At 58.4% G+C, this 23,340-nt stretch overlaps 1 protein-coding gene across 3 annotated transcripts; it reads left to right on the plus strand.

The window, feature by feature from the left end:
* Window positions 1-277: 277 nt before the first annotated feature.
* On the plus strand, window positions 278-23,241 carry MIER2 (MIER family member 2). Of its 3 annotated transcripts, XM_040462579.1 has the most exons (14): window positions 278-408; window positions 6,889-6,979; window positions 8,156-8,298; window positions 11,820-11,945; window positions 12,471-12,594; window positions 13,099-13,190; window positions 13,697-13,766; window positions 16,798-16,949; window positions 17,673-17,754; window positions 17,844-17,938; window positions 20,131-20,255; window positions 20,344-20,465; window positions 21,344-21,773; window positions 22,224-23,241. In XM_040462579.1, the coding sequence occupies exons 3-14, from the start codon at window positions 8,164-8,166 to the stop codon at window positions 22,243-22,245; spliced, it is 1,575 nt and encodes a 524-aa protein (XP_040318513.1). In that variant the 5' UTR covers window positions 278-408; window positions 6,889-6,979; window positions 8,156-8,163; the 3' UTR covers window positions 22,246-23,241. The 3 variants fall into 3 exon arrangements, with proteins under 3 accessions (XP_040318513.1, XP_040318511.1, XP_040318510.1); XM_040462577.1 differs by lacking the exons at window positions 278-408; window positions 8,156-8,298 and having other exon boundaries at window positions 21,963-23,241; XM_040462576.1 differs by lacking the exons at window positions 278-408; window positions 8,156-8,298.
* Window positions 23,242-23,340: the final 99 nt, after the last annotated feature.

The raw sequence follows: 23,340 nt of genomic DNA on the forward strand, positions 1-23,340 counted from the left end.
CTGGGCTCGGGGCGCCGCGCCCGTCGGGGCCCGAGGGGCGCGGAGCTCCGTCGGCGGCCGCCCCCGGCTCTGTCCCCCCCCCCCCCGGTCGGCTGCCACATCGCGGGGTGCAGTGCGCATGTGCGGGCAGGGGGCGGGGGCGCGGAGTGGGGAGGGGAGGGGCGGGCCTGCGGGGAGAGGGCAGACGCGGGGTGGGGGCACGCGCCCTGCTCTCCGGCCGGGATTCCCCGGCACTCGACCCCCAACCCCGCTCCCCACCCTCCTGCCCGGTTCCTCGTTCCTAGGCCCTGGACCCCCGGGGGCTCCCGGCGGCGCGCAGCCCTGCCCTCACGGCGTTGGCCAACTTTGCGGAGTGCGCTCTCCGGGCGCGCGGTCGTGGCGCGCCGCGCTCTCCCGTCGGAACCCCGGGTGAGACCGGGCACCGCAGCCCGCTCGTGAGCCCCTCCCCCCCCCTCCGTGCTGGACACCGCGCATTCGCTCCCACCGGGTCCCGAACGGGACTCGAACTCCGACATAGGGCCCGCCCTGCGTAGCGCCGGCACCGGGGTGCGCTGGGAGGGCCTAGGGCGTCGGGGCTCCCCCCCGCCCCCGCCTCCCCGGCGGGCAGACCAGCCTGGCCCGGCTGCTTCAAGTTACTTCTCGGAGCCTCCTGTCTCGGGCCGTGAAGCAGGCCCACGAACCCTTCCCCGAAGTCCTTGGGGCCAGATGTGTTTTCCGATGCAGAGGTTTTCCGATTTGAGGGTTTGTGGGGTGTGGAGCTGTGAGGGCTGATCTGATAATGCCTGGGATCGTTTGGGAAAACACAGTCAGCAAGTAGTTTCAAGTCCTGTCAAACCAGGGACGGGAAACTTTCACTTTTGGGCCTTTTTTAAACTTTGGAATGTTGGATAAGACTGGGTGCACTGCTCTGCTCTTGGGGCCCTACTGAGGATTAAAGGAGACTGCAGCTGCCAGGGCTCAGTAATGTGACTCTCAGCGCGCGACGTTTTAGTCTGGGGATGCAGTCGGTTGTCAGACTCAGCACGCAACCCCTCATCAAATGGGTAGCCCCGCCCCCCCCTCCCCGAGACCCAGAGAGGAGAAGGGGTCCACCCAGTGAGGCGCAGCAGGGTCGTGGGATACTCGGCATGGCTGTGGGGCCAAGGTGAGTTCTCTGTCCTGGCACGACGTGGGTAGGTGCTGTGCAGGGCGGACATGGCCATTCTCTCCCACCAGTGACCTTCTGAGGGGCAGCAACAGGCCCTGGTTTGCGCTAGAGGTGGTGTGGGTGTCTGGGTGCAAGGCGGGGCCTCACCAGCCAGTTGTGTGGGGTGGCTGGACCCGAAGGTTTCTTAGTTCTCCTTGCTTTGCATTTAGGGAAGCTGGTCTTGGGAGTCAAAGGCAGAAAAGCTAGGTGTCTCAGTGGCCTAGTGGGGTGTGGCGGTAGTGTCTTTGGGTCTGTGTGTGCTCCCGGCTCAGGGGCTGGGTCAGCCCCGCATTGGGTCAGCACTCTCGGCCTGGCAGGTGTGCTGTGGATGGACGGGGCAGACTCCCCAGCTGGCCTCCCCTGGGAGCTGTTGGGTTTGGCTGTTGACGCTGCCTTGCCTGGTGCGAAGGCCCTAGACCCTCACAGCAGCCCGCTGCCCAGGGTGTCCCCGTCCCACATGTTGACAGTGTGCAGTGGTGCATTTGAGTGGATTTGAGTTGGTTTCCTAGGAAAAGGTCTTTGTGTGAGATCCCCCACGTGCCTGGCTCGATGCAAGGCCCGAGCGTCTGGCCGTGAGCACAAACCTGATGGTGCCTGTCCTAAATGAAGGGCCTTAGAGTCTGGTCAGAGAGAGCCTTGTCAGTAAAGGGCCAAGAAGTGTGCAGATGTCAGAAGCGGTGAGCCACAGCCAGTCTCTGCCCAGGGGACCTGTTGCAGCGCTGGAACCTCTTAGTTCTGTGTGACCTTGGGCAGGTGACTGAATGTTTCAGAGCCTTGGTTTCCTCATCTCTGAAATGAGACCCTCCAGTGGAGAGCTCTCCCAAGATCTCAGCTCCGTGGCTGGCACGAGGAAGCTGCTGGCAATCGGCTGTGTCTAACCGGTACAGATGGCAGTTTGTAAGCTACTGGTACGTGCTTGATCGGTATTAGCCGCCTGATTGGTGTAGTTGCTGGAGTGGTTGTCAGCATCAGGAGAAAAGATGGGAGCATTTCACACTGTCTTCCTCCTGGATATCGGTCTTTGAAAGACCCAAGTACACTTTGTCTCGTGCTTAAAACCCTCCACGCCTTTCCTTTGTCCTTAGGGTAAAGTGCATCTCCTCCCTGTGATCTCACCCCAGTGATGTGACCCTCACAGACCACCTCCCCCCGCCCCCACTCCTTCCATTCCCTCCTGCGGCGTAATGCCCTTGGGGAGACTCCGCTGCCCTGGTGTTGTCCCAGAACCCCATCGTGTCCCCTCAGTCCTGTGGATGTCCACTCCCACTCGTTTGCTGTCCGTGTCCCCAGCTAGACTGGTGACGTGTGTGGGAGGAGACGGGCAGAACTTGTTTGTTGATGGACTGTGGTGCACCTGGCCCAGAGCACGTGTTCAGTAAGCGTTGGTCAGCTGGGGGAGGGTGGCGCCCCAGCAGTCAGTGGGGAACCAGGCAGTGCAACTGGCTGTGGGTGGAAGGTGTTCTGGGTAGCTGTCACCGTGTAAGGAATCACTTTGAAAGTCAGTTGTTGGGGTGCCTGGGTGGCGCAGTCGGTTAAGCGTCCGACTTCAGCCAGGTCACGATCTCGCGGTCCGTGAGTTCGAGCCCCGCGTCAGGCTCTGGGCTGATGGCTCAGAGCCTGGAGCCTGTTTCTGATTCTGTGTCTCCCTCTCTCTGCCCCTCCCCCGTTCATGCTCTGTCTCTCTCTGTCCCAAAAATAAATAAACGTTGAAAAAAAAAAAAGTCAGTTTGTTTATTGAAAAAAAAATTTTTAAATCTTTTATTTATTTTTGAGAGAGAGACAGAGCGTGAGTGGGTGAGGAGCAGAGAGACAGAGGGAGACACAGAATCCGAATCAGCTCCAGGATCCGAGCTGTCAGCACAGAGCCCGACGCAGGGCTCGAGCCCACAGACCACGAGATCGTGACCTGAGCCGAAGCCAGACGCTTAACCACCTGAGCCACCCAGGAACCCCTGAAATTCAATTTAAAATTACAGTTGTTTCGTTGCTGTCTTTTGTGGTGCTGAGGGCTGGCTGGGCTCAGCCAGGAGGTTTTCACTCAGGGTTGCTCTTGGCGGTTGCAATGGTTGGTGGCCGGGGCTGGAGCCGACCCCCATGGAGGCAAGCTTCCTTGCTCACGTGTGGTTGGTGTTGGCTGTTGTCTGGGACACGGACACACGACCTTTGTGTAGCTTGGGCTTCCTCACAGCATGGCAGCTGAATGGCTTTACCAGAAGGTACCAGATGGAACCTGACTTGCATTTTAAGACCTAGCCTTGGAAGTCACATGGAGTGTGCCCCCGTCCCCCACCCTGCCTGAAGTCCCAGGCCCATCCAGATCCCCAGGGAAGGGGCACAGAATCCCACTTCTGGAGGGGGTGGCGTGTCAGTGTCCCAGAAGAGCTTGCGGGACGGGATGTGTGGGTGCAGCTATTTTGCAGAGTGGAGTCTGCCACGGCATCATTGTGGGTTCTGCTTGGAAGTTGTGGGAGGAGTCATACGCTGTCCCGGGAGAAGAGCTGCCCTGGCCTCTACATCTGAGCAGTCAGGGTCCCCTGAGTCAGGACTGGTGACCATGCCTGTCCTTCCCGAGGCTGGGGTCGCCCACTCCCCTGTGATCAAGTCTTTAGAGTTCCTTTTCTTCCTCCCTCCTTTCCTTGTTTTTTACCCAGAATGCCCTCCACCCACTCCCCATCCTGTTTCTTCTTCCATTTTGGCAGAGTGGAGGGCTTTGACTCTGATGGAGACATCCAGAGTGTTCTGAACAGAGGAAGTAGAACCCCTGGGAACCCCAGGGCTTGCACTGAGAGGTCAGGTGTTGGGACGGGGGGAGGGAAGAGAATCCACAAAGTCAGTGTTTCTTGGTGAGTTTTGAGGAACTTGGAGTCCTCTGGAAATGAACTTGGGGATCTGAGGCCACTGAGTCCCCTGTGGGGAGCAGGGTGCTCAGAGTCCTGCCCCCTCCTTGGGGGGGGGGGTGGTGGTGGGAAGGAGCCTTCCAGACACTTGTCTTTGCTCCTTTGCCTGAGCTCCTCTGTCAGAGGGCAAGTCACATAAGGGCCACATCCTTCTCAGACCCTGCACCTCAGGTCTGGACTGGGAGCAGCGTTCTGTCTGGAAAAGGAGCCGAGCCGTCCACACGCTGGCCTCTCTCGGCCTGCCCATCAGAGCTCTTGGTAGCAAGAGACAGAAAGCCAGCCTAGTTGCACTGGGGGAGGGAGCCCAGGGAGGCTGGAAACTCATCACTGCGGAGGGTCCTAGAGAGGGTCCGTGTGATTTCAGAGGACACTTAGGGTGCAGGCTGAAGGTGAAGCCATCTGTGGCAGGCCACGCAGGCCACGGTGCTCTGTGTCCCCTGCCTGCTTCCAGCCCCCGCTGCCGTGTCTCAGCTCCACCCCACTGGCTCCTTTCCCCTCTGTCTATGCTGCCTCTGCTGCCCCGACCGGGCTCCCTAACTCCCTACTCCCTGCTCCAGCCCAGAACCTCCCAGTGCTCCCGGCAGAGGCCGTGTACCATGCTACACTTCCTCCTGGAGAAGCTGGGGCCCCGTGCCCACCAGCCCTGTGCCCCTCATTTCTGCACCACGGTCCTTGTGAGCCCCTGCCTGCTGTGCTCCGGTGCCTGTGGCTTGGCTTTGCCTACCAGCTCTCTCTCCTGGCTGTGCTGTTCCTTCATTTATGCTGCCAGGTTTTTGAAGGGCCTCGGTCGGAGTTTGTAGTCGCTGTCCTTATGTGCTGTGTGAGCTAGGGTATGTGGCTCGATCTCTCTGAGCTTCAGTCCCTTTGTTTCTCTTAGGAGGAGGGTTACACAACCTCTTGAGGTTTTCTTGAGGACTCTGAGGAAATTCTTACTAAACTGCTGTTCTAAGCTCTAAAAGTTTTATTAAATACTCCAGTCGTATGTGTGTGTGTGCGTGCACGTACAGATGGCTTTAAGGAGGTATAATTCGTATACAGTTCGCTCACTTTAACGTGTACAATTCAGTGGTTTTAAGTACGTTCAGAGTTGTATGACCATCGGCAGTCAACTCTAGAACATTCCATCTCCCCTGAAGCAAACCCTGTCTCTATCAGCCATCACCCCTGATCTTTCCTCACCCCTGGCCCCCACGAGCCCCCTTCCTGTCCGTGGATGGGCCTATTCTGGATGTTCACACACGTGGACTCACACCTTGTGTGGCCTCTTGTGTCTGGTTCCCTCCCTGAGCGATGTGTGTTCAGGGTCCGTCCGCGGGGTGGCGGGTGTGGGCGCCTTGCTCCTGCTCGGGGCCAAGGGACGTTCCATTTTTCAGCTTTGGTTTGTCTGTTCATCAGCGGATGGACATTCGTGTTCTTTCCATCTTTGGCTCTCGTGAATGGTTTCGCCACGAATGCTCATGTGCAAGTGTTAGTGTAGATGTGTGGTTTCTTCTCCCTTGGGTGTCTTAGGGGAAGCAGGGCTTAACCCTTTCCCTTCCCCTCTTAGGTTTTCAGGTGGGGACTTAGACTGTCAAGAGACAGATGAACAAAGGGGAAACATACACAGTTTATTAACCCAGCAGCACATGTGCCGGAGAAGTCAGATGAGTAACCCAAGGGGGTGGCTAGGGCTTGGACTTCTGAGAGCATCTGCACAAAAGAACGATAAACTTGTATGGACTGTTACGACACAGGAGGACTTTGAGTCTGTCCAGGCAACAAGTCGTGGGAAGGTGGATGTGCAGGGAACTAGTAGAAGGTCAGGCTAGTTAGTAAGGTGTGTGTGTTCAGTGAGCTGGGTGCCCGGTCATCTTCAGTGCTAACCTGCTCCCTTCCTGGTTCGGGAGGGGAGGCACCCGCACAGTGATTTACAGAGGTCGTCCTGTGTCTGTTCTTGCTCAGTGTCTTCGTCCCAGAGTAGCCCTCACGCCAGAGTGGCACACGTTGGGGTGACACACTCTGACCCCTAGGTGTCTAGCAAGCAGTGGAACTCCTACGCCAGCTGCTCCCCAAAGTGCTGGCTCCGTTTTGCATTTCCGCCTGTGATTTGCTTTCTTCTGATGAGCATTTCTTCATGTGCTCATTGGCCGTCTGTGTATCTCTTTGAAGAAATGTCTGTGCAGATGCTTTGCACATTTTTAAATTGGGTTATCTTTTCATTAACAAGTTGCAAGAGTTCCTTGTGTGTTCTCGACACAGTCCTTTCTCAGCTGCACGGTTCGAAGGCCTCTCCCTGCTCTGTGGATTGCCTTCTTCAGTGATGGCCTTTCAAACAGAAAAGTTTTTCTTTAGATGAAATCTGGTTCATGTAGTTTAACTCTTGGTGCCTTATCTAAGAAGCCACGGCCTGTGTCCAGGGTAACAAAAGATGTATTCCTGTGTTTTTCTCTAAGACTTCTATAGTTTCATAGTTTTATGTCTTGGGGCACCTGGGTGGCTCAGTCGGTTCAGTGTCCGACTCTGGCTCAGGTCATGATCTCATGGTTCGTGGGTTCGAGCCCCGCGTCGGGCTCTGTGCTGTCAGTTCAGAGCCTGGAGCCTGCTTCAGATTCTGTGTCCCCCTCGCTGTCTGCCCCTCCTCATGTGATTTTTGGACTCTGTCAGTTTCTGCACAGAAGCCAGCTGAGATTCCTCCCATATGAGGCCACTTCTGAGGCTGCCTGGGGAGTTGGGCTCTGACCTGAACCTGCTCCCAGGCGGGATGCAGAGATGTGCCCCAGCGGGTCCTGGGCCCACCGGGCTAACCTTGCTTCTCTTTCTCCGCAGGCCTCCTCGCTGGAGAGGCAGAGCCCTCGCGTGGCCTCCTGCCTCACTCACAGCCTGTGCCCCGGGGAGCCCAGCTTGCAGACAACAGCAGGTACATTCCTTGCCCCTTCCTTCCTCCTGCCCAGGGCCACCAGGGCCTTTGTGGTTGTGACAGACAGAGTCCCACCCAGCCTGGCAGAGCCAGACACAGTGTGCTGGCTCCCAGGGTCCAGGGACAGGTATGTAGGCAGAGTGGCCAGGGCTCTCCCCATTTTCTGGTGCGGGCAGGGCTGCCCAGGAGAGGGCCAGAGTGCCTTACTCCTGGCATGTCCCGCTGGCCTGGCAGGCACCTTAGCCAAGGCCTCGGGCTGGAGCCGCTGGCCGCAGGAAAACTGGGGGCTTTGCTGTGGGTGAGCTCCTGGGTGCTGTGCACCCCTCCCAGGCTGGCTGTTGGCCCCCTTCCCGTCCAGCCTCAGCCTTCATCGCTCCCTGGCCTGGGGGGATTGAGCTCTAGCCATTTCCTTTTGTGTTTGTTTTCTTTAAATTTGACTTACTGAAGACCAGAATGGGGAGAGAGAGAGCAATGATCCCATCCTGCTTCTTCTGGGAAAACCAGAAATCTGGTGACGTGCACCACACATTGGCCTGTGCGGGTGGCACTGGTGTTGCTCTGCCGAGGCAGCAGAAAGGACTGGCCTTGGACGGGCCTGCTGCGTGTGTCCTGCGGGCGTCCTGCCCGCACCGTGCCGGCCCCGCAGGCCCTCGTGGGTGCGCAGTCACCTGTGCGTTTCCGGAGTTGAGGGCCCCGCCAGGCCTTCCGCTCTTCCTGCCCTCGCTCGCCTGGTGCTCATTTCTTCCCAGTGTGTGGGCTCCTGCCCACACCCTCACCGGTGTCTGTGGTTGGGGGACCAAGCAAGCGCCCAGGAGAACACATCCCCCCCAAATGTCCAGAATCCGTGTGTCCAGTTAGCCAGGTGTCTTCTTCTCTCAGGGGTCGTTCTGTTGGGAGTTCCCACGTGGTAGACTGACCATGCTGGCCACTGGTGTGCACACGCGTTGAACGTGCACGCACGTGCACGCACACACACACACACACGCACACACACACAGCCTTCTGCACGTGTATGCATGTACCCACACGTGCACATACCTGCAGGCTGTGGGCTTTGTCCCAGGTGACAGCGGGCCACTGTTGCGTCCTACCCCAGCCGTCCTCAGCCTTGCACGATGGCTGGTGTGCGTGGGGTGAGGGGTGGGGAGCTCACGCAGGCGGGTGTCTCCTCCACAGTGGTGTCCATGGGCTCTGCAGACCATCAGTTCAACCTTGTTGAGATCCTGTCACAGAACTACGGCATTCGGCAGGAGTGCGACCAGGCTGCAGGAGACCCAGGGAAGCCGGAGGGAGAGTTGGAGAAGGACTTCATCTCCCAGGTGCTTGGCTGAGCTCGTCCCCTGTGCCCCTGTGTAGGGGGAGCCCCCGGGCAAGGTCACGGTTTCTTCATTTGCTGAATTAGTCTTGAAACTCAGATTTCACAGGGACAAGTGCTGTGTGCACATCTGTTTGCAAAGCGCCAGGCACTGTGCTAGGAGCTGAGATGGTGGGGGCCGGGCCAGACCCGGTCGTGCCTCTGGGGCTTTAGGGTTCTAGGCACAAAACCCACTGTCGTCAGACTTTTTTTGGCCTCAGAACCCCCTCTGTGGCCTTCAAACGTTGGAGGATCTCAAGGGGTTTTGTGCGGGTTATGCAGTAAATCCATTGTTAATAGAAATAGCGTATTTTTGTGAAAATGAAAAAACAGCTTTTCCCCAACTAAAGCAAGTTGGGGAGAAGAGTGGAACCGCTTTGTGTTTCTGTAAATGCAGAAGCGGATCCGAGAGCCCAGCTACTGTCTTGAAGGCAGATGTTGATGAGCAGTGATCTGTTCTCTTGGTTGGAGTGTAAACCTAGCTTCATACACGTCTGTTCTTGGAAGAGGGGAGCGCCTTCCCAGATCGTGGTGGACATTCCTGGACGCTGCCCCCAGAGTCAGTCAGTGGTGGTTCTGTAAAGGGGATTGCAGAGGGGCTTCTGCCACATGCCCTGTGACATTCCGTGCTTGGTTGTGTCAGGACCTGTTGGTGGTGACCTTGCGGTGGCTCTTTATCCTCCTCATCGTGAGGTGTTTGCAGCCTGTGCACCACAGGATCCGAGACACCCCGGGGGCTTCCGCACAAGAGATTTATTTCTGTCATAATCGTGGAGGCCAGAAGGCCGCAGCCAGGCTCAGGCATGGTGGTTTCTGCCGAGGGCCCTCATCCTGACTTCCGGTTCCTTGCCGTCTCGCTGTGTCCTTGTGCTCGTGTCGGAGCGAGGGCGGCTGTCTGGGGCCCGTTCTCTTGAGGACCTGACCCTCTTGGGTCAGGGCCCCATCCTCACGACTCATTTCCCCGTAATTCCTTGTGTAAAGGCTCATCTCCACGTGCAGTCACATTGAGAGTTGGGGTCTGGCATGTGCATCTTGGCGAGACACGAACATTTGGTTTGTTCAGTATCTACACTGATCTCATCAAACATCTTTCAAGTATTGGGAATTTTTTTTCTTTTAACGTAATAATCGCGGGCACTTTATGCAGTTTGGTGCTATGTATCGCTCGGTGCCAATTTGGTCTTAAGACCAAAGGCAGGTCTTCTCTTCAGAAAAGAAAACACGGAGGTTGCCTGGGTGGCTCAGTCGGTTGAGCGTCCGACTTCGGCTCAGGTCATGATCTCACGGCTCATGAGTTCGAGCCCCACGTCGGGCTCTGGGCTGATAGCTCGGAGCCTGGAGCCTGCTTCGGATTCTGTGTCTCCCTCTGTCTCTGTCCCTCCTCTGCTCACACTCTGTCTGTCTCTTTCTGAAAAAAACAAACATAAAAAAGTTAAAAACAAAACAAAAAAGAAAACATGGGTACCTGGGGGGCTCAGTCGGTTAAACATCTGACTGTTGACTTTGGCTCAGGTCACGATCTCAAGATTCCTGGGCTTGAGCCCCACATTGGGGCTCTGCACTCACAGCTAGAGCCTGCTTGGGATTCTCTCTCTCTCTCTCTCTCTCTTTCTCTCTCTCTCTCTGTGTGTGTCCCTCTCCTTTTCATGCTCTGTCTCTCTCAAAAATAAATAAATAAACATCAAAGAAAAAAACAAAAGTTTAACGTGAATTTAAAACTTCTCAAATCTAACCAAAAACTAAAGTCGGCCATTTATTAGTTGAATACCTTATCTAGGTTTTTAAAAAACTGATTAGGAAAGAATATAACATCCAAGGTAATTGTGGAAACACTGCCGTTCTGTATGACCTTACCTAACAGGATCGTGAATTTGTCAGGCACACGTTGTCAGATCCAGAGTTCCCAAAATTCTAATTTTTTCCTCGGGGACCGGAGTTTCACCCTTGTAGCACATAGTTGTTTGTTTGGATGTAACGGCCAACTTGGCCCGTGTCCGAAGGCGTCTGCGCCGGGCCAGACCACTGTCACCTGCCAGCCGTGCCGTCCGGTACGAGTGCAGCGGCGAGCTCAGGACGGTGTGCGTCCGGCACGGCTGTGACCCTGGTGCTTCGGCACAAACCCTCACTGCAGGGTGTGGCAGCCACTCTGCGTGCTTCCTGTCTCCTCACGCGGCAAATTGAACCACGGCTGCTCAGAGGGAGAGTTGATGAAATCAGTGATTTTGTACGGGATATTCTGGAGCGAGAATGGCACGTTTACGGCTGAGTGGGTGGTGGGAGGTGCGCACGCTAACCGCTCGCACACCCTGTGCTCCTGCCTCGACCGGAGGGTGCTGTGCCCCACCGTTGGCTCGCTCCCTTGGCACCAGCGCCAGCACAGCGAGAGCCGGAAGTCACGTCCTATTACCGTGAAAGTTGCGGTGCCTCTGGGACCCCCAGAAAGGGTCCCGGGAGCCCAGGGGGTCTTTGGGCCACTGTGTTAATCCCCCAACAAATGCACGGTTGGAAACTGTGGTGGAGGTAACGAATGTCCCTGTCAGTGGGGTCCTGTGAGGGTGGAAGGGGGACCTCGGGGTCAGTTGGGAGGGGGCTGGGCACAAGTTGGGTGTTCTTCCACGTGGACTTGGAGCCCCCCGGGGTGAGGGCAGGGCAGGAACTGGGGTACAGGGGAGGCAGGCATCTTGAGAGAATGAGAGGGAGGTCCAGGGAGCTGGAGGCTGGCTGTGACCCGCAGGGTCAGGGTGCAGTGTGGCTGGACAACACTGGCTTCAGGAGCAGACAGGTGGGTGTGAGGAACAGCGACCAGCACTAGAGAGGAAGGCAGTGGTAGTTTTGTCTCTTCCTTCCCAGTCATCAAATGTCTCATTCCTGTTTCTTGTCCTGTTGCATTGGCGTGTAGTGTCTTACGGTGGGCTTGAGCCTCCCTTCTTGTTCAGATGGGATGGGGTTGCTCTGGTGGCTCGTTACCAACCCCTTGAGGGCTCACGGCACCTCTGTTACATTGATGAGGCAGACATCTCTCTACTTAGCATCTTGAGTTTTCGTTGTCGTTGTAGTTGTTGTTTTGTTTTTTTCAATCAGAAGCAGATGTTGGATTTTCCCAGATGTTTCTTTCACGTTTATTAAGATGGTCTTGTTTTTCCCCGTCTGATTTATTGACATCATAAGTTGTGAGGGTAGATTTACAGGTATCGAGCCATCCTTGCATTGCTGGAGTTAAGCCTGGGCAGTGCCGTGAGGATGGAGAGGCCAATCCTGGCCCCACCCTTCAAGGCTGGTGACCTTGGGCAAATAGCTGACTTCTCTGGGAACAGGTGTCTTGTCCCTGCATCTATTGGGGGTCGTAAGGGAGTCTTTGGTTGAAGGACTGGGCCTGGGGTCTGGCTGGAGTTAGCTGCTGTGAGTGTGACGAGGTGGTTCTGCTTGTGGTGGCCAACGTGGCTCAGAGCCCCGAGCAGCCTCCTGACTCAGCCCTGGCCCCTGCAGAGCAGCGACATGCCCCTTGATGAACTGCTTGCCCTCTATGGCTATGAAGCGTCAGACCCCATCTCGGAGCGGGAGAGCGAGGGCAGTGACACCACAGCCAATCTCCCTGACATGACCCTGGACAAGGTGAGTGGACTGGGAGCAGGGTTCAGGGAGGACAGGCGAGAAGGCCCTGGCACTCACAGATGTGCTGTCGCGGCATCAGGCCAGGCCTACTGCTTCAAGAGCCCTGTCTGTTCCCCCGCCCCACTCCCCAGAGTCAGAGCTGATTCAGTGGCTGTGGCTTCCCACCCATGGCTCAGGTGGCCACGGGCAGGGGCTAGAGAAGGGGCCGAGTGGAGACTGGTGTGGAGAAATGCCCTTGGGCCGGGCCCTCTGGGGCAGGTGTCAGGAGGGAGGGGCTCTGCTGACCCTGGGTGTAAGGAGTGGTCCCCTTGCCGGCCTGTCCTTGTGCCTGGTCCCTTCATCTTCAGAGCGGAAGGAACCACCCACGGGCGCTCTCGGGGCGTTTCCAGCGTGAGGCTCTCGGGGCGTTTCCAGCGTGAGGCTGCTGCTGGTAGTCACTGAGTTAGCGCGGTCGCTTGTTACTAAGTGTCGTCTCGAGGTTGTTGAAACAAACCACAAAAACGTTCTTTGCTTTCTTGTTAAAAGGAACAAATAGCGAAGGATTTGCTTTCAGGGGAAGAAGAGGAAGAGACACAGTCCTCGGCTGATGACCTTACCCCGTCCGTGACCTCCCATGCGGCCTCCGATCTGTTTCCTAACCGGAGTGGACGTAGGTGTCCCGCCCGCTCCTGCACTGTCCTTGGGGGCGGGCCACGCACAGCTCTGGTGATGCAGGGGAAGGGGCCCCGGGATGCTGGGGATCGAGGACTTGTGCACGGATGTCTGTTGCACCTGGATGTGTCCCGATCTCAGTCTGAGCTCCTCAGGGGCTCCTGTCTCCTTGCCTTGGCCTGTGAGCTGACACGAATGGCTTTGGTTTACATGAGGAGGGACTGTGTGGGTTCTTGTAGCTGACAGCCTGTCCCCTCGACTCTGCCTGCCTGTGAGGCCTGGCAGTGTGAGGTACCTCCTGAGTCCCCTGTCCTGTGCCCTGTGCCCATCTCACACCCATCGCCTGTCCAGGGTCAGGCTCCTTTTCTGGAAGGGCAAAGTGTGGGGTCAGGTGGATGGAGAGTCAGGGGGAAGTGCAGGCAGTGGCCCTCCAGGGCCCACTAGCCAGTTAGGCCACTCAGACTGCCGTGGGCGCGACTCAGCTGTTCCCCTTTCCCCAAAGCCTGCTTCCTGGCTGACGGAGACAAAGAGCCTGGCTCCTCCACCTCGTCCGACACAGAGGAGGACCCTCTTCCTGCCAACAAGTGTAAGAAGGTGAGTGGCTCTGACCCAGCGGTGCCTTGAACCTGGATCTGTGCCCCTTGGGGGCAAGGCTGAGCACGTGGTTTCTGAGAGGGGAGCTGGGCTGCGGCCTGACCGTGCTGTTGGGGACTGAGACTCACACCTGCTGCTCTTGTCCCCATCATGTGGCCTGAGGACCTGTCCCCGGAGTCCTGTCCCTGTGATGTGGCCCAAGGTCCTGTCCTGGAGGTCCTTCTGGGGCCTTCAGACTGGACCTCAGAACCCTTGGGTCTTTGAGCCTCCCGCCCCGGCCACATGACAGCTATAGCAGAGAGATGGATAAGTGGATGTAGACAGAGTCACTCACACGCACACACATCCACCTCTGCCTCTTGCGCTCAAGATCACAGGACTTGGTATCTGTGGGCAGATTGCACAGATGAGCCCTGGGCTCTAGGCAGCCACCCAGGGGCCCATGTCATCACCTTGTGGCCTGGCCTCCCATCATCCCTGAGTGTCCTGGGCCTTTGCCTTTGCAGGAGATCATGGTTGGGCCTCAGTTCCAAGCTGACCTCAGCAGCCTGCACTTGGACCGCCATGGTGAGAAAAGTAAGTGGGGCCTGGTGAGTGTGGGCTACTGGGAGGAGAAGAGAGGAGAGCCCCAGTCCAGTCAGGAACGAACCTGCTGCATGCCTTCTTGGTGGGGGGATCTGAGGGGCCAGGCTCAGGCCAGGTGCCCCCTGCACCACCCTGAGCTTATAGGACACTTGGGGCCAAGGCCAGGGCAGGAAGGGGTGGGTCAGTTGACGCCCCGTCCTGCTCACTGTCCTTCCAGCTTAGTGCTGTGTGGTCCTGCCACCCTGTGCAGCTGGTACCCCTCTGCTGCCCTCGGCTCACCCCTTCTGCCCCTTTCCTCCCTGCCCAGGTCACTGTCCTCGTCTCTCTGGGCATGCACACCTTTCCCCGCTTGGCCCTTCATGTGTCTGGACCTTGTCCCAAGTGTTCTCCAGAGACTAGGGTCTCTGTGCCTTGCACTGTTCCCCCTAGAACATGGGGTGAGGCTCAGGATGCTCGCCGTTCCGGACCTGATGTCTGTCTGTCCCCGATCCCCCTAGAACATGGGATGAGGCTTGTTGTGTTTCCAGATAGGCGTTGACACCTCCAGCTGTAGGTGAAGAAAATGGGACGTGAAGTCACCTGGCTATTGGCCTGAGTCTTGTTTTCCGGGCCCCAAAGCCCCTGTGAGCCTGGGGCTGGCACTCATGGCCAGGGGTCTTTCCCAGGATGATTCAGCAGCTGAGATTGGTGGAGAGACGGGGCAGGCAGGGGAGATGTCAGGGGCTCTGGCTGGTGGCTGGGATGTGGGCTTGGTGGCACATGGTCGCTGCACCATAAGCAGTTTGGGTAAAGGAGGGGCCGGGAAAGCTCAGGTCGGCTGGGTCACAGGGAGGTCAGGTGGAGGTCAGTCTGTGAGAGAACCCGAGACTGTCCGCCAGAAAGAGGCACCAGTGCGCACTCCTTAGGTACACCCTTGGAGGGTCTTGAGGACGGGTGGACCCCAGTCTGGAACCGCAGCCTCAGTAGCGTCTGGGCTTCGGGCCTTTTCCTCTCCTGCAAGCCGGCCCTTGACCCCGAGGGGCTGGGAGCTGGCATCTCCCTTTGTGCTGCACCCGAGAAGAACCTCGATTGCGCTGTGCCCTGTTTCCTTGTGTGGACGGACCGCATGGCCCATCTCTTCTATTGTTGGTCGATAGCTACGGCTGGCACGTGTGGCCGCGAACGTGTACGTGTGTGTCTCTCTCTTCCCGGACAGATGGCTGGGAGCTGCACTGTCGGCTCATGTTTTGGTCAGGAGACCCTTGTCAGGGGCCCCTCCGGCGACGTTCCGCGTCCCCGTGCACACGTGACAATGTGATGTTGACTGGAGCCCTCCTAGCGGGTGTGGAGGGGCGTCTCTTTGTGGCTGTAATTGGCGTTTCTCTGAGGGCAAACACGTTTACTGGCCGTTGCGTCTGTTGTGAGGCACCTGCTCAAGGCTTTTCCCCTCTTTCAAACCGGTGTGCCTCTCTCTCTCATTTGTGGCAGTCCCTCCTGCGCTCCGGGTACGAGTCTGTCATCTGCCGCATGTGCCGCCACGGTCCCTCCCGGGAGGCAGCGGCCAAGCTTTCACTCTGCCCACAGTGTGTGTGCCAGTGAGAAGTTTCTGTGCAAGACGTTCTGCTTTGTTTCCCTGCTGCACAGAAAGCCGAGGTTTGGCTTCATGTCCAGGGTGTGGTTGGAGGTGTGGGTCAGGACTGCTTTAACCCATGTGGTGTGCCGCTGCTCCAGCACCGCTTCTGGAATGGTCCACTGCTGCCCTGCCGGTCTCTCTAGCGGGACCCTGGCCATCAGCACGCTGTCTTACTGTTGCTGCTCAGAGGAAGTGGGAGACGACGCCAGGCCTCCACCCTCTGGAGCCTTGTTGTCCACACAAGTTGTGCACAGCTTGTCAGCTGCCTCAAGATGCCTGCCAGGATTGTGATCAGAGGTGCCCTGGACCCTGAAATGAATTTGTGCAGAATTGATCTTTGTGGTATTGACACTTGCCGTCCACACGTGTGGTTCCCTCTCGAACCCCAGCGGGGCCAGCCGTGGTTTTGCAGCAGTCCTGTGCATACTTTGTGCTCCTATTTGTGCTGCTTTACGAGAGGTTTTCAGAAGTTTCATCTGTACTTGATTTCTGTTAGTAGAAGTGCAGTTTGTTTTAGTTGATCTTGTACGGAGTGACTTTGCTAAGCTCATTTACCAACTTTAATGTTTTGTAGGTTCTTTTGTGTTTTCTTAGGTATTCAGTGGCATAACTTGCGATGGCTTTCTTTCTTCGCGATCTTTGTATTTTTATATTTTTTTCCTTGCTTTGTTGTGCTGGTTTTTCCTCTAGGATCTAGAGGTGATAGAGGACGTTTTTCTCTTGTTCCCAAAGTTGGGGGAAGTGTTCAGTAACCCCTTTAGTATGCTGTTGGCTCTAAGCTTCTGTAGGTGCTCTGTATTGGATAAGGCGCCTGTGGGGCTCAGTCGGTTATATGTCCAGCTCTTGGTTTCAGCTCGGGTCGTGATCTCATGGTTCATGAGTTCGAGCCCTGTGTTGCGCTCTGTGCTGACAGTGTAGAGCCTGGAGCCTGCTTGGGATTCTCTCCCTCCTCCCTCTCTGCCCTTCCTCACTTGCACTCATGCTCTCTCAAAAAATAAATAAATAAACAAACATAATTTTATTTGTAGAGGAGAAAGTTCCCTCCTGTTAGTAGCTGACAGTTTTTACTGTGAACGAGTTGGACTCACGTCAAGTATTTTTTCTGAGTCTCTTGAGATGGTTGTTTTTTTTTCCATCCTGTTCACGTAATGCTTTATATCGATAGATCTTCAAACGTTAAACCAGCCTCGCGTTCTGGAGTAAACGCTAGCTGGTCGTGAAATAGTATCTTTTGATATCTGTGTGTATGGTCTTCGTTGTGGAAGAACCAGGGGAGTCCCCTGGAAGGAGCTGAGATGGCCTGCCCTGACAGGTGCTTCTGACGCGGCTGCTGGAAGAGGGGCGCGTGAGCTCCGGAGGTGGGTGCAGGCCGCGTGCCTGTGATGTGACCCTGGCTCTCCTTCTCCACAGTCTATGAGAATGACGACCAGCTGCTTTGGGACCCCAACGTCCTCCCTGAGAGGGAGGTGGAGGAGTTCCTGTACCGGGCAGTGAAGCGCAGGTGGCACGAGATGGCTGGGTCTCAGCTCCCGGAGGGAGAAACGGTGAAAGACAGCGAGCAGGTGGGGCTGCCACGGGGGCGCAGAGGGCGGTGGCGCTGTAGCACCCTGAGTCAGAGGGCAGGGCCCACGCAAGGGCGGGAGGGGGTTTGGGAGGTGCGCCAGTGTGGTCGTGTGATGGTGGCAAATTGAAATGAAAAACAACTTGTCAAGGGGGATATGATGGTATAAACACCCCGATATCCCTACCCCGGTGGCGGTGTGAACGTCCCTGACATTCCCCACCCCGGTGGCGGTGTGAGCGCTCCCGGTATCCCCACCCCCATGGTGGTCTGAATGCCCCCTGATGTCGTCCCCCCCACCCAGGTGGTGGTGTGAACGTCCCTGACATTCCCCACCCCGGTGGGGGTGTGAGCGCTCCTGGTATCCCCACCCCGATGGGGGTGTGAGTGCTCCCTGATGTTGTCCCCCCACTCTGGTGGGGGTGTGAACGTCCCTGACATTCCCCACCCCGGTGGTGGTGTGAGTGCTCCCAGTATCCCCACCCTGATGGGGGTGTGAGTGCTCCCGATATCCCCACCCTGGTGGCGGTGTGAACGTCCCTGACATTCCCCACCCCAGTGGCGGTGTGAGCGCTCCCGGTATCCCTGCCCCAGTGGGGGTCTGAATGCCGTCCCCCCCCCCCCCCCCCGGGGGGGTGGTGAAACCCCGGGGGGTTGTCCGGGGGGGGGGGGGGGGGGGCAATGAAGCGGGCAGGTTGGAAGAGTGAGTGTGGCTTCCCCCCAGGCACTTTATGAGCTGGTGAAATGCAATTTCAACGCAGAGGAGGCTCTGCGGAGGCTGCGATTCAACGTGAAGGTGATCCGAGGTGAGCGTGCAGCGCCAGGTCTTCCCGCTCTCTCTATTGTCACGTCCTGGGCACTGCTGATGCCGTTGTGCCCTCCCTCCTGCTTGCAGATGGGTTCTGTGCTTGGAGCGAGGAGGAGTGCAGGAACTTTGAGCATGGCTTCCGAGTGCACGGGAAGAACTTCCACCTGATCCAGGCCAACAAGGTGAGGGTGTGGCCTGCCCTGCTCCCGCCGGGGCTCCACCAGCTACGCCTTGGGGCTGCGAGCGGCTTGGGAGCCCAGGCACGTCGCCTTCACCCCCTAGCGAGCTTGAGACTCACCAGGCCCAGGGCGGGCCGCTCTGAGCCGTGGCTGAAGCCCTGTCGCCTGCCTCTGGCTTGCCACATGTCCCTTGATGTCTTGCTCTGGTTCCTCTGCTGACGTTTGCTGGGCCACCTTCCGGTCCCCAAGAGAAGGCTCCAGTTTGGGGAGAGACATTGCCTCGAGGTGGACTCTAGCAGTCTTGTCTGCTCGCGATTCCTCGGTACTGCCCTGCTGTTCCTTGAAGTAGAGCCTGTTGGTTGGTGTGGTGCCCACCCCCAGCCTGGACTCCACCCTCCGCCGCTTGCCTTGCGGTCTGAGGGTCTCTGCTTTCCTCAGAGGACCCACCCACGGCAAACACTCATGAACTCATGACCGGGGGCACAGCCGAGTGCCAGGTTCCCCTGCCCCCCCCCCCCCCCCCCCAGGCCTGGGTCTCTGCTGGTCCCTGCATATCTCTCGGTGATGCCATCTGCCCGTGGCTTCATGTGTCATGACTCCCAGATTGACCTCTTGGCAGAGCCTTGGCCCCTCTGGTGTGCAGCCTGGGGGACATCTACCTGGGCACATGCCTGTGGCTCCGTCTCACCGTGGCTCCCCCACCTCACCCGTCATCCAGTCTGCTGTCCTCTGTCTAGGGCTACTAGTGTGGCTCCTTCCCGCTGCTCATGGGGACGTATGTAGTAGAGAAGGGCCTGGCTGAGGCCAGGCTCGCATTCAGGCCTCGGCGTCTTCTCCCGGGAGGTTGGAGTGAATGAGGTGCCTGCTGGGGGCCAGGGGCCTGTGGAGAGTCAGGGGGCTGATGGTGCTCAGCTGACCATGCCCAGCGCTGTGACAGGCAGTGCTTGATTCTCTGGTCACATCTGTGCCCTGTGGCCTGATGCAGCTCTCTGCTCACTGCGTTTTCACCACAGCCCAGGCCGCTTTCGTAAGCACGGCACTGTCGGCACAGTGCCGTTGTTCCCTTTGCGTGCCGTCAGCCACGTGCCTGCCCACCCTGGTTACGGCTGTGGCCGCCTTCTCCGGGCACTTCTGGTTTTTGCTGGAGCTGGCCCCAGGGAGATTGCACAGGACTTCATCCCCTGGCAAGATGGGTGTGCGAAGGGGTCTCACCGAGAAGATGAGACCATCTACGTGTGCCCCTGTCCCTGCTGGTTTCCAGACTCGTCCTGGGCACCAGTGTCTGGTCCCTCATCTTGGCCAACAGTGGTGTGGACTCTGGTGCCATTGCCCTCTGCAGGCACAGCCCTGGGCTTGCCGTGGGCTGGTCCTCCAAAGTGGGAAGATGCCCTGTGTTGTCAAGAGAGGGTTTTTAAACATTTGTTTCTAACGCAAGTATAGTTGGCACGTGATATCGTATTGGTTTTGGGTTGGACAGTTCTGTGCGTCAGTCAGCGCTCACCCCAGTAACATAGTCGCTTTCTGTTGCTCTGTAACCTTGTTACGCTTCCTTGACCATGTTCCCTGGGTTGTACATTTCATTCCTGTGACTTTTCTTCCCCACAAGAGGTTTTGTAAGTGGAGGGTCCAGCTCCCCGCCAGACGTATTTGTGTGCTTCCCTTCCCGGGACACCATACACACAAAGTTATTTTCGCTTCTCCCTGTTGTGGTGTTGAGCTGGGTTCACGAACCCGTGGCGTGTGCCTTAGTGGTGTCTGGTTTGCCCTCGTGGGCAGCTCTTCCCTGCTGTTCGTGACCCTTTGCACTTGGTGGGAAAAGCAGGCTTCCGTCCCTGTGTCTGTACCAGCGCCTTTGCTCCCCCTCTCTGCTGGGCGACAAGGTGGATGCCGCTGCCTTTGGGAGCTAGTGGTCTGGAGCGAGGGAGGTGGGCACTGGATGTGTGGATCTGGGGTGAGTAATGGGGTTCTGGCTCCACACCAGTTAGGTGGTGGGATGGGGCGCCGTCCTGCTTCAGGAGAGGGGATGCCCCCCGGGGGCGGGTTGGAAGCAGGCGATGGGGGCTGCAGGCAGAGTCTTGCTTTGTCCAGGAGCGGCAGGGGCCAGGACCTGTCCCTGCTGTTCTGGAGGCAGAAGGGGCTGGCAGGTGAGGACAGTGGGGTCTGGGGGCCACGGTGACCGCTGGGCTCGCTCGCAGGTACGCACGCGGTCCGTGGGCGAATGTGTGGAGTACTACTACCTGTGGAAGAAGTCCGAGCGCTACGACTACTTCTCCCAGCAGACGAGGCTGGGCCGGAGGAAATACGGCCCGTCTGGAGCCACGTGCGTGCCGGGGGTGGGCATCCCAGGCGGACACCTCCCACCTGAGGCTGTGTCTCCCACAGCCCCTCACCGTATGCCCCCCCCACAGGGATGTAGACCAGGACCTGGACAGCAGTGACCCTGATGGCCGCCCCCACCCCTCACCGCCTCTGCCCCCTGCTACCGACAGCCTGGGCTCTGAGCAGGACCCCCTGGCACGGATGCACACAGGTGAGAATACGGGGTGGGTCCCTGCTCTTGGGGGAGCCCCCTCCTCACTGGTGCCCTGACACGGGCCCCAGGAGCTCTCAGGGCTGGGCTCGGGGAGCCAGCCAGTGCCCATCTACCCCAGTACGTTACCATACGTGGGCAGCCACACGCACGAGTGACCGTGGGGACTTGTTACGTGGAGGGGAACTTTGTGCCCCACGGCCTGAAGTGGGGGCCCCTCTGCAGGCCCCAGGTGCCATGTGGGAGGTCAGATGGGTGTCCAAGCCTCTCTGGCATCCTGGGCTTAGGGCCACACAAGAGCAAGACCGGGTCTGGCTCAGGACTGAGTTTCTGACAGAGGCCACAGAGATAACGGTGGGGACCTTGGTTCTGGGAGCCTGTGGTCCCGTGGGCTTTAGATCGTCCCTCGTTCCTGAATCTGGCACGTTCCATGGTTTGTCTGAAAGGGGGACCACATCTGCCTAGCCCCCGGGACTGCTCGTCATGAACCTGTGCACAAAGGGTTCTCAAATTCCATGTTTAGCTGTACTTGGCATCCACGCGTTTTCCTTTGAACCTGTTTCGCTCTGATCTGGTTTAAAAAATGGGGGTCAGTACCTCCCAGGGCAGGACTGTTAGCCCAGGCACACAGTTTCAGTACGACCGGTTTCCTCTGTGTCTGTATGTATTTTCTGTCTTTGCGTGAAAACGCCTTTTTGCAGAGGGGTCCTCAGGCTTTGCTGGGCCCTGCAAAGATTGGGCAGGAGCCCTGCACAGGTTGTAGGAGGCATAAGTGTGATTTTAACTGAGTGCACGTGAGCCAGGATGGCTCTGGGTCCCAGGAGGGCTGGTGTGGGGTGCCACCGGGGGCCCGGCCTCAGCTGTGTTCTCCCCCGCAGAGCCGCTGAGCGTAGACAGCGCGGCCGGCAGTCTCGGTGAGCCTGGGGAGAGCTCCGACAGCCTCCCGTCCTCGGAGCCAGGGCCTTGTCCGTTTCAGCAGCTGGACACGCCCCCAGCTGTGCCCCTGCCCAGGCGGCCCCCAGCCCTGGCCGAACCAGCCTTCTACCCCCCGGCCACAGCCACTCCGGAGCCCAGCACCAGCCCGAGATTGGCTGTGGACTTGGCCCTGCCGGGGGCCCTCCCCGAGGAGCTGCCCCTCATCTCTAGCCACGTGGATATGAATGGAGAGTCTGAGGAGGCTGTGGCCCCAGCACAGGTGGCCTTGTCGGTCACTGAGTTTGGACTCATCGGCATTGGGGACGTGAATCCCTTCCTGGCCGCCCACCCAGCGTGCCCAGCCCCCGGGCTGCACTCGGAGCCCCTGTCACAGTGAGTGCGGCCCCTGCCCCGGGTCCCCATGCCCAGCTGGAGTGTCCCCCAGCCTTAGGCTGAGCTTTGGAGAGGGGAGGGATGTGCCCCCGAGGGCCCGAGGATGGCATGGCCATGTGGAGCAGGCTCTGTTGGTTTCTTTACTTTTATTCTCTACTTTTAATTTGGCTTATTTATTTTTTTGACTAGGTAATACACTCATATGGTTCAAAACCCAAAAAGGTACAAACGGGGCCAGTGCCAGGCTCCTCCCACCCCTGCCCCGGCCACCAGCCCTCCCCAGGCGCCAAGGACAGTGCTGCCTTGGGGAGCCTGTCAGCCAGCACGAGTGAAAACACGGTCTGCTGGGGGCGGCAAGGTCGGGAGCCACGGTTTCAGCCCACGGCGCCGAGGCCGTGCCTTCAGTGGGACTGGACTGACCCTCACCCTCTCTCGGTCTCTCCCCTGCAGCTGTAACGTGATGACGTGTTGAGCTCTGGCCGCGGGCGGCACGTGTGGCCCGGACAGGACGCGGGGCCACCGCGGGGCCTGCCTCTGCCAGTCTTCCCGACCCCTCCCCTCCTTGTGGGTCCCGGGTCACGCCGCCTCTGCTTCAGAACGCGTCAAGGACGGGGGTGAGCGGTGGCTGGGACGCTGCCCTGCCCTCCTGACACACAGACTGGCGCTCTCAGTGCCCAGCACCACTGTTCGTGCTGTCCAGGCCGCTGCCCCCACCGCAGGACCCGCCAGGCAGCTGGATGCAGAGGGCCCGGCCCCGTCTAGCCAGCAGAGGAAGGTGTCCCTGCCCCATCGGGGAGGTGGGAGATGGGGCGGGATGCTGCCCCACCAGCAGCCTCCGCCCGGGGCGCCCTCGGCCCTCCGCTTGGCTCTGTCTCCCTGCACCTGGCAGGGCCTCAGGCTGCCCCAGCTCGGGGGTCGTGGGCAGCTGCTACTCGGTGCCAAACCCCTTGGGGCACAGAGCCATATACCTCGATGTCGGCCCCGCCCACCCTCGACCTCCACCCTGCTCTCCTCGTCAGGAAAAGCCGCACTTTACCCCACACCTGCCTACCCCCTCTCTCCAGCCAGGAGTAGCCTGGGGGTGGGGTCGAGGGGACAGGTGACCCCCCACCCCCCCCCGTCCCCTTGGTACCAAGGCACCGAGGGGGCTGGCTCCAGTCCGTTCCCCTGACCCCGTGGGTCATATTTCTGTTGAAGCTCCCCAGCAAGATGGTTTGGGGGCCCGGTCCTTCTCTTTCCCAGCTTTCCTCATTTTATTTATGTTTCTGTTTACAAATTGGAGTGGGGTCCTCCATGGGGCCAGGGCAGTGCTCCCCAACCCCCGGGTGTCACCAGGAGAGGGTTTTGGCTCGAGCCCGTCTGCAGAGTTGGCCTCGACCTTCCCTCACCCCACCAAGGACCACACTGTGAAGTGATAACTGCCTTGAATCCCTTGCTGTTTTATTTATTAAACTTGATTTGAAGCCCACGGGTGCCTTGTGCTGTTGGGAGGAGGTGCTGGGGACCGTGGGTCGTTTGGTGGGCCCTGTGCTGGCAGCAGTCAGGCTGTGGGGGGCCGGTCCACCAT

Source organism: Herpailurus yagouaroundi, unplaced genomic scaffold, assembly GCF_014898765.1.
Source record: "Herpailurus yagouaroundi ecotype Mexico unplaced genomic scaffold, PumYag 348, whole genome shotgun sequence".
NCBI classification, from domain to species: Eukaryota; Metazoa; Chordata; class Mammalia; order Carnivora; family Felidae; genus Herpailurus; species Herpailurus yagouaroundi.

Coding starts and splice junctions, on each gene's coding strand:
- MIER2 (XM_040462579.1), top strand. CDS start 8,164: ATGGGCTCTGCAGACCATCAGTTCAACCTTGTTGAGATCCTGTCACAG. Junction 17,755..17,843: donor CAACGTGAAGGTGATCCGAG/GTGAGCGTGCAG, acceptor TCCTGCTTGCAG/ATGGGTTCTGTGCTTGGAGC. Junction 17,939..20,130: donor ACCTGATCCAGGCCAACAAG/GTGAGGGTGTGG, acceptor GCTCGCTCGCAG/GTACGCACGCGGTCCGTGGG.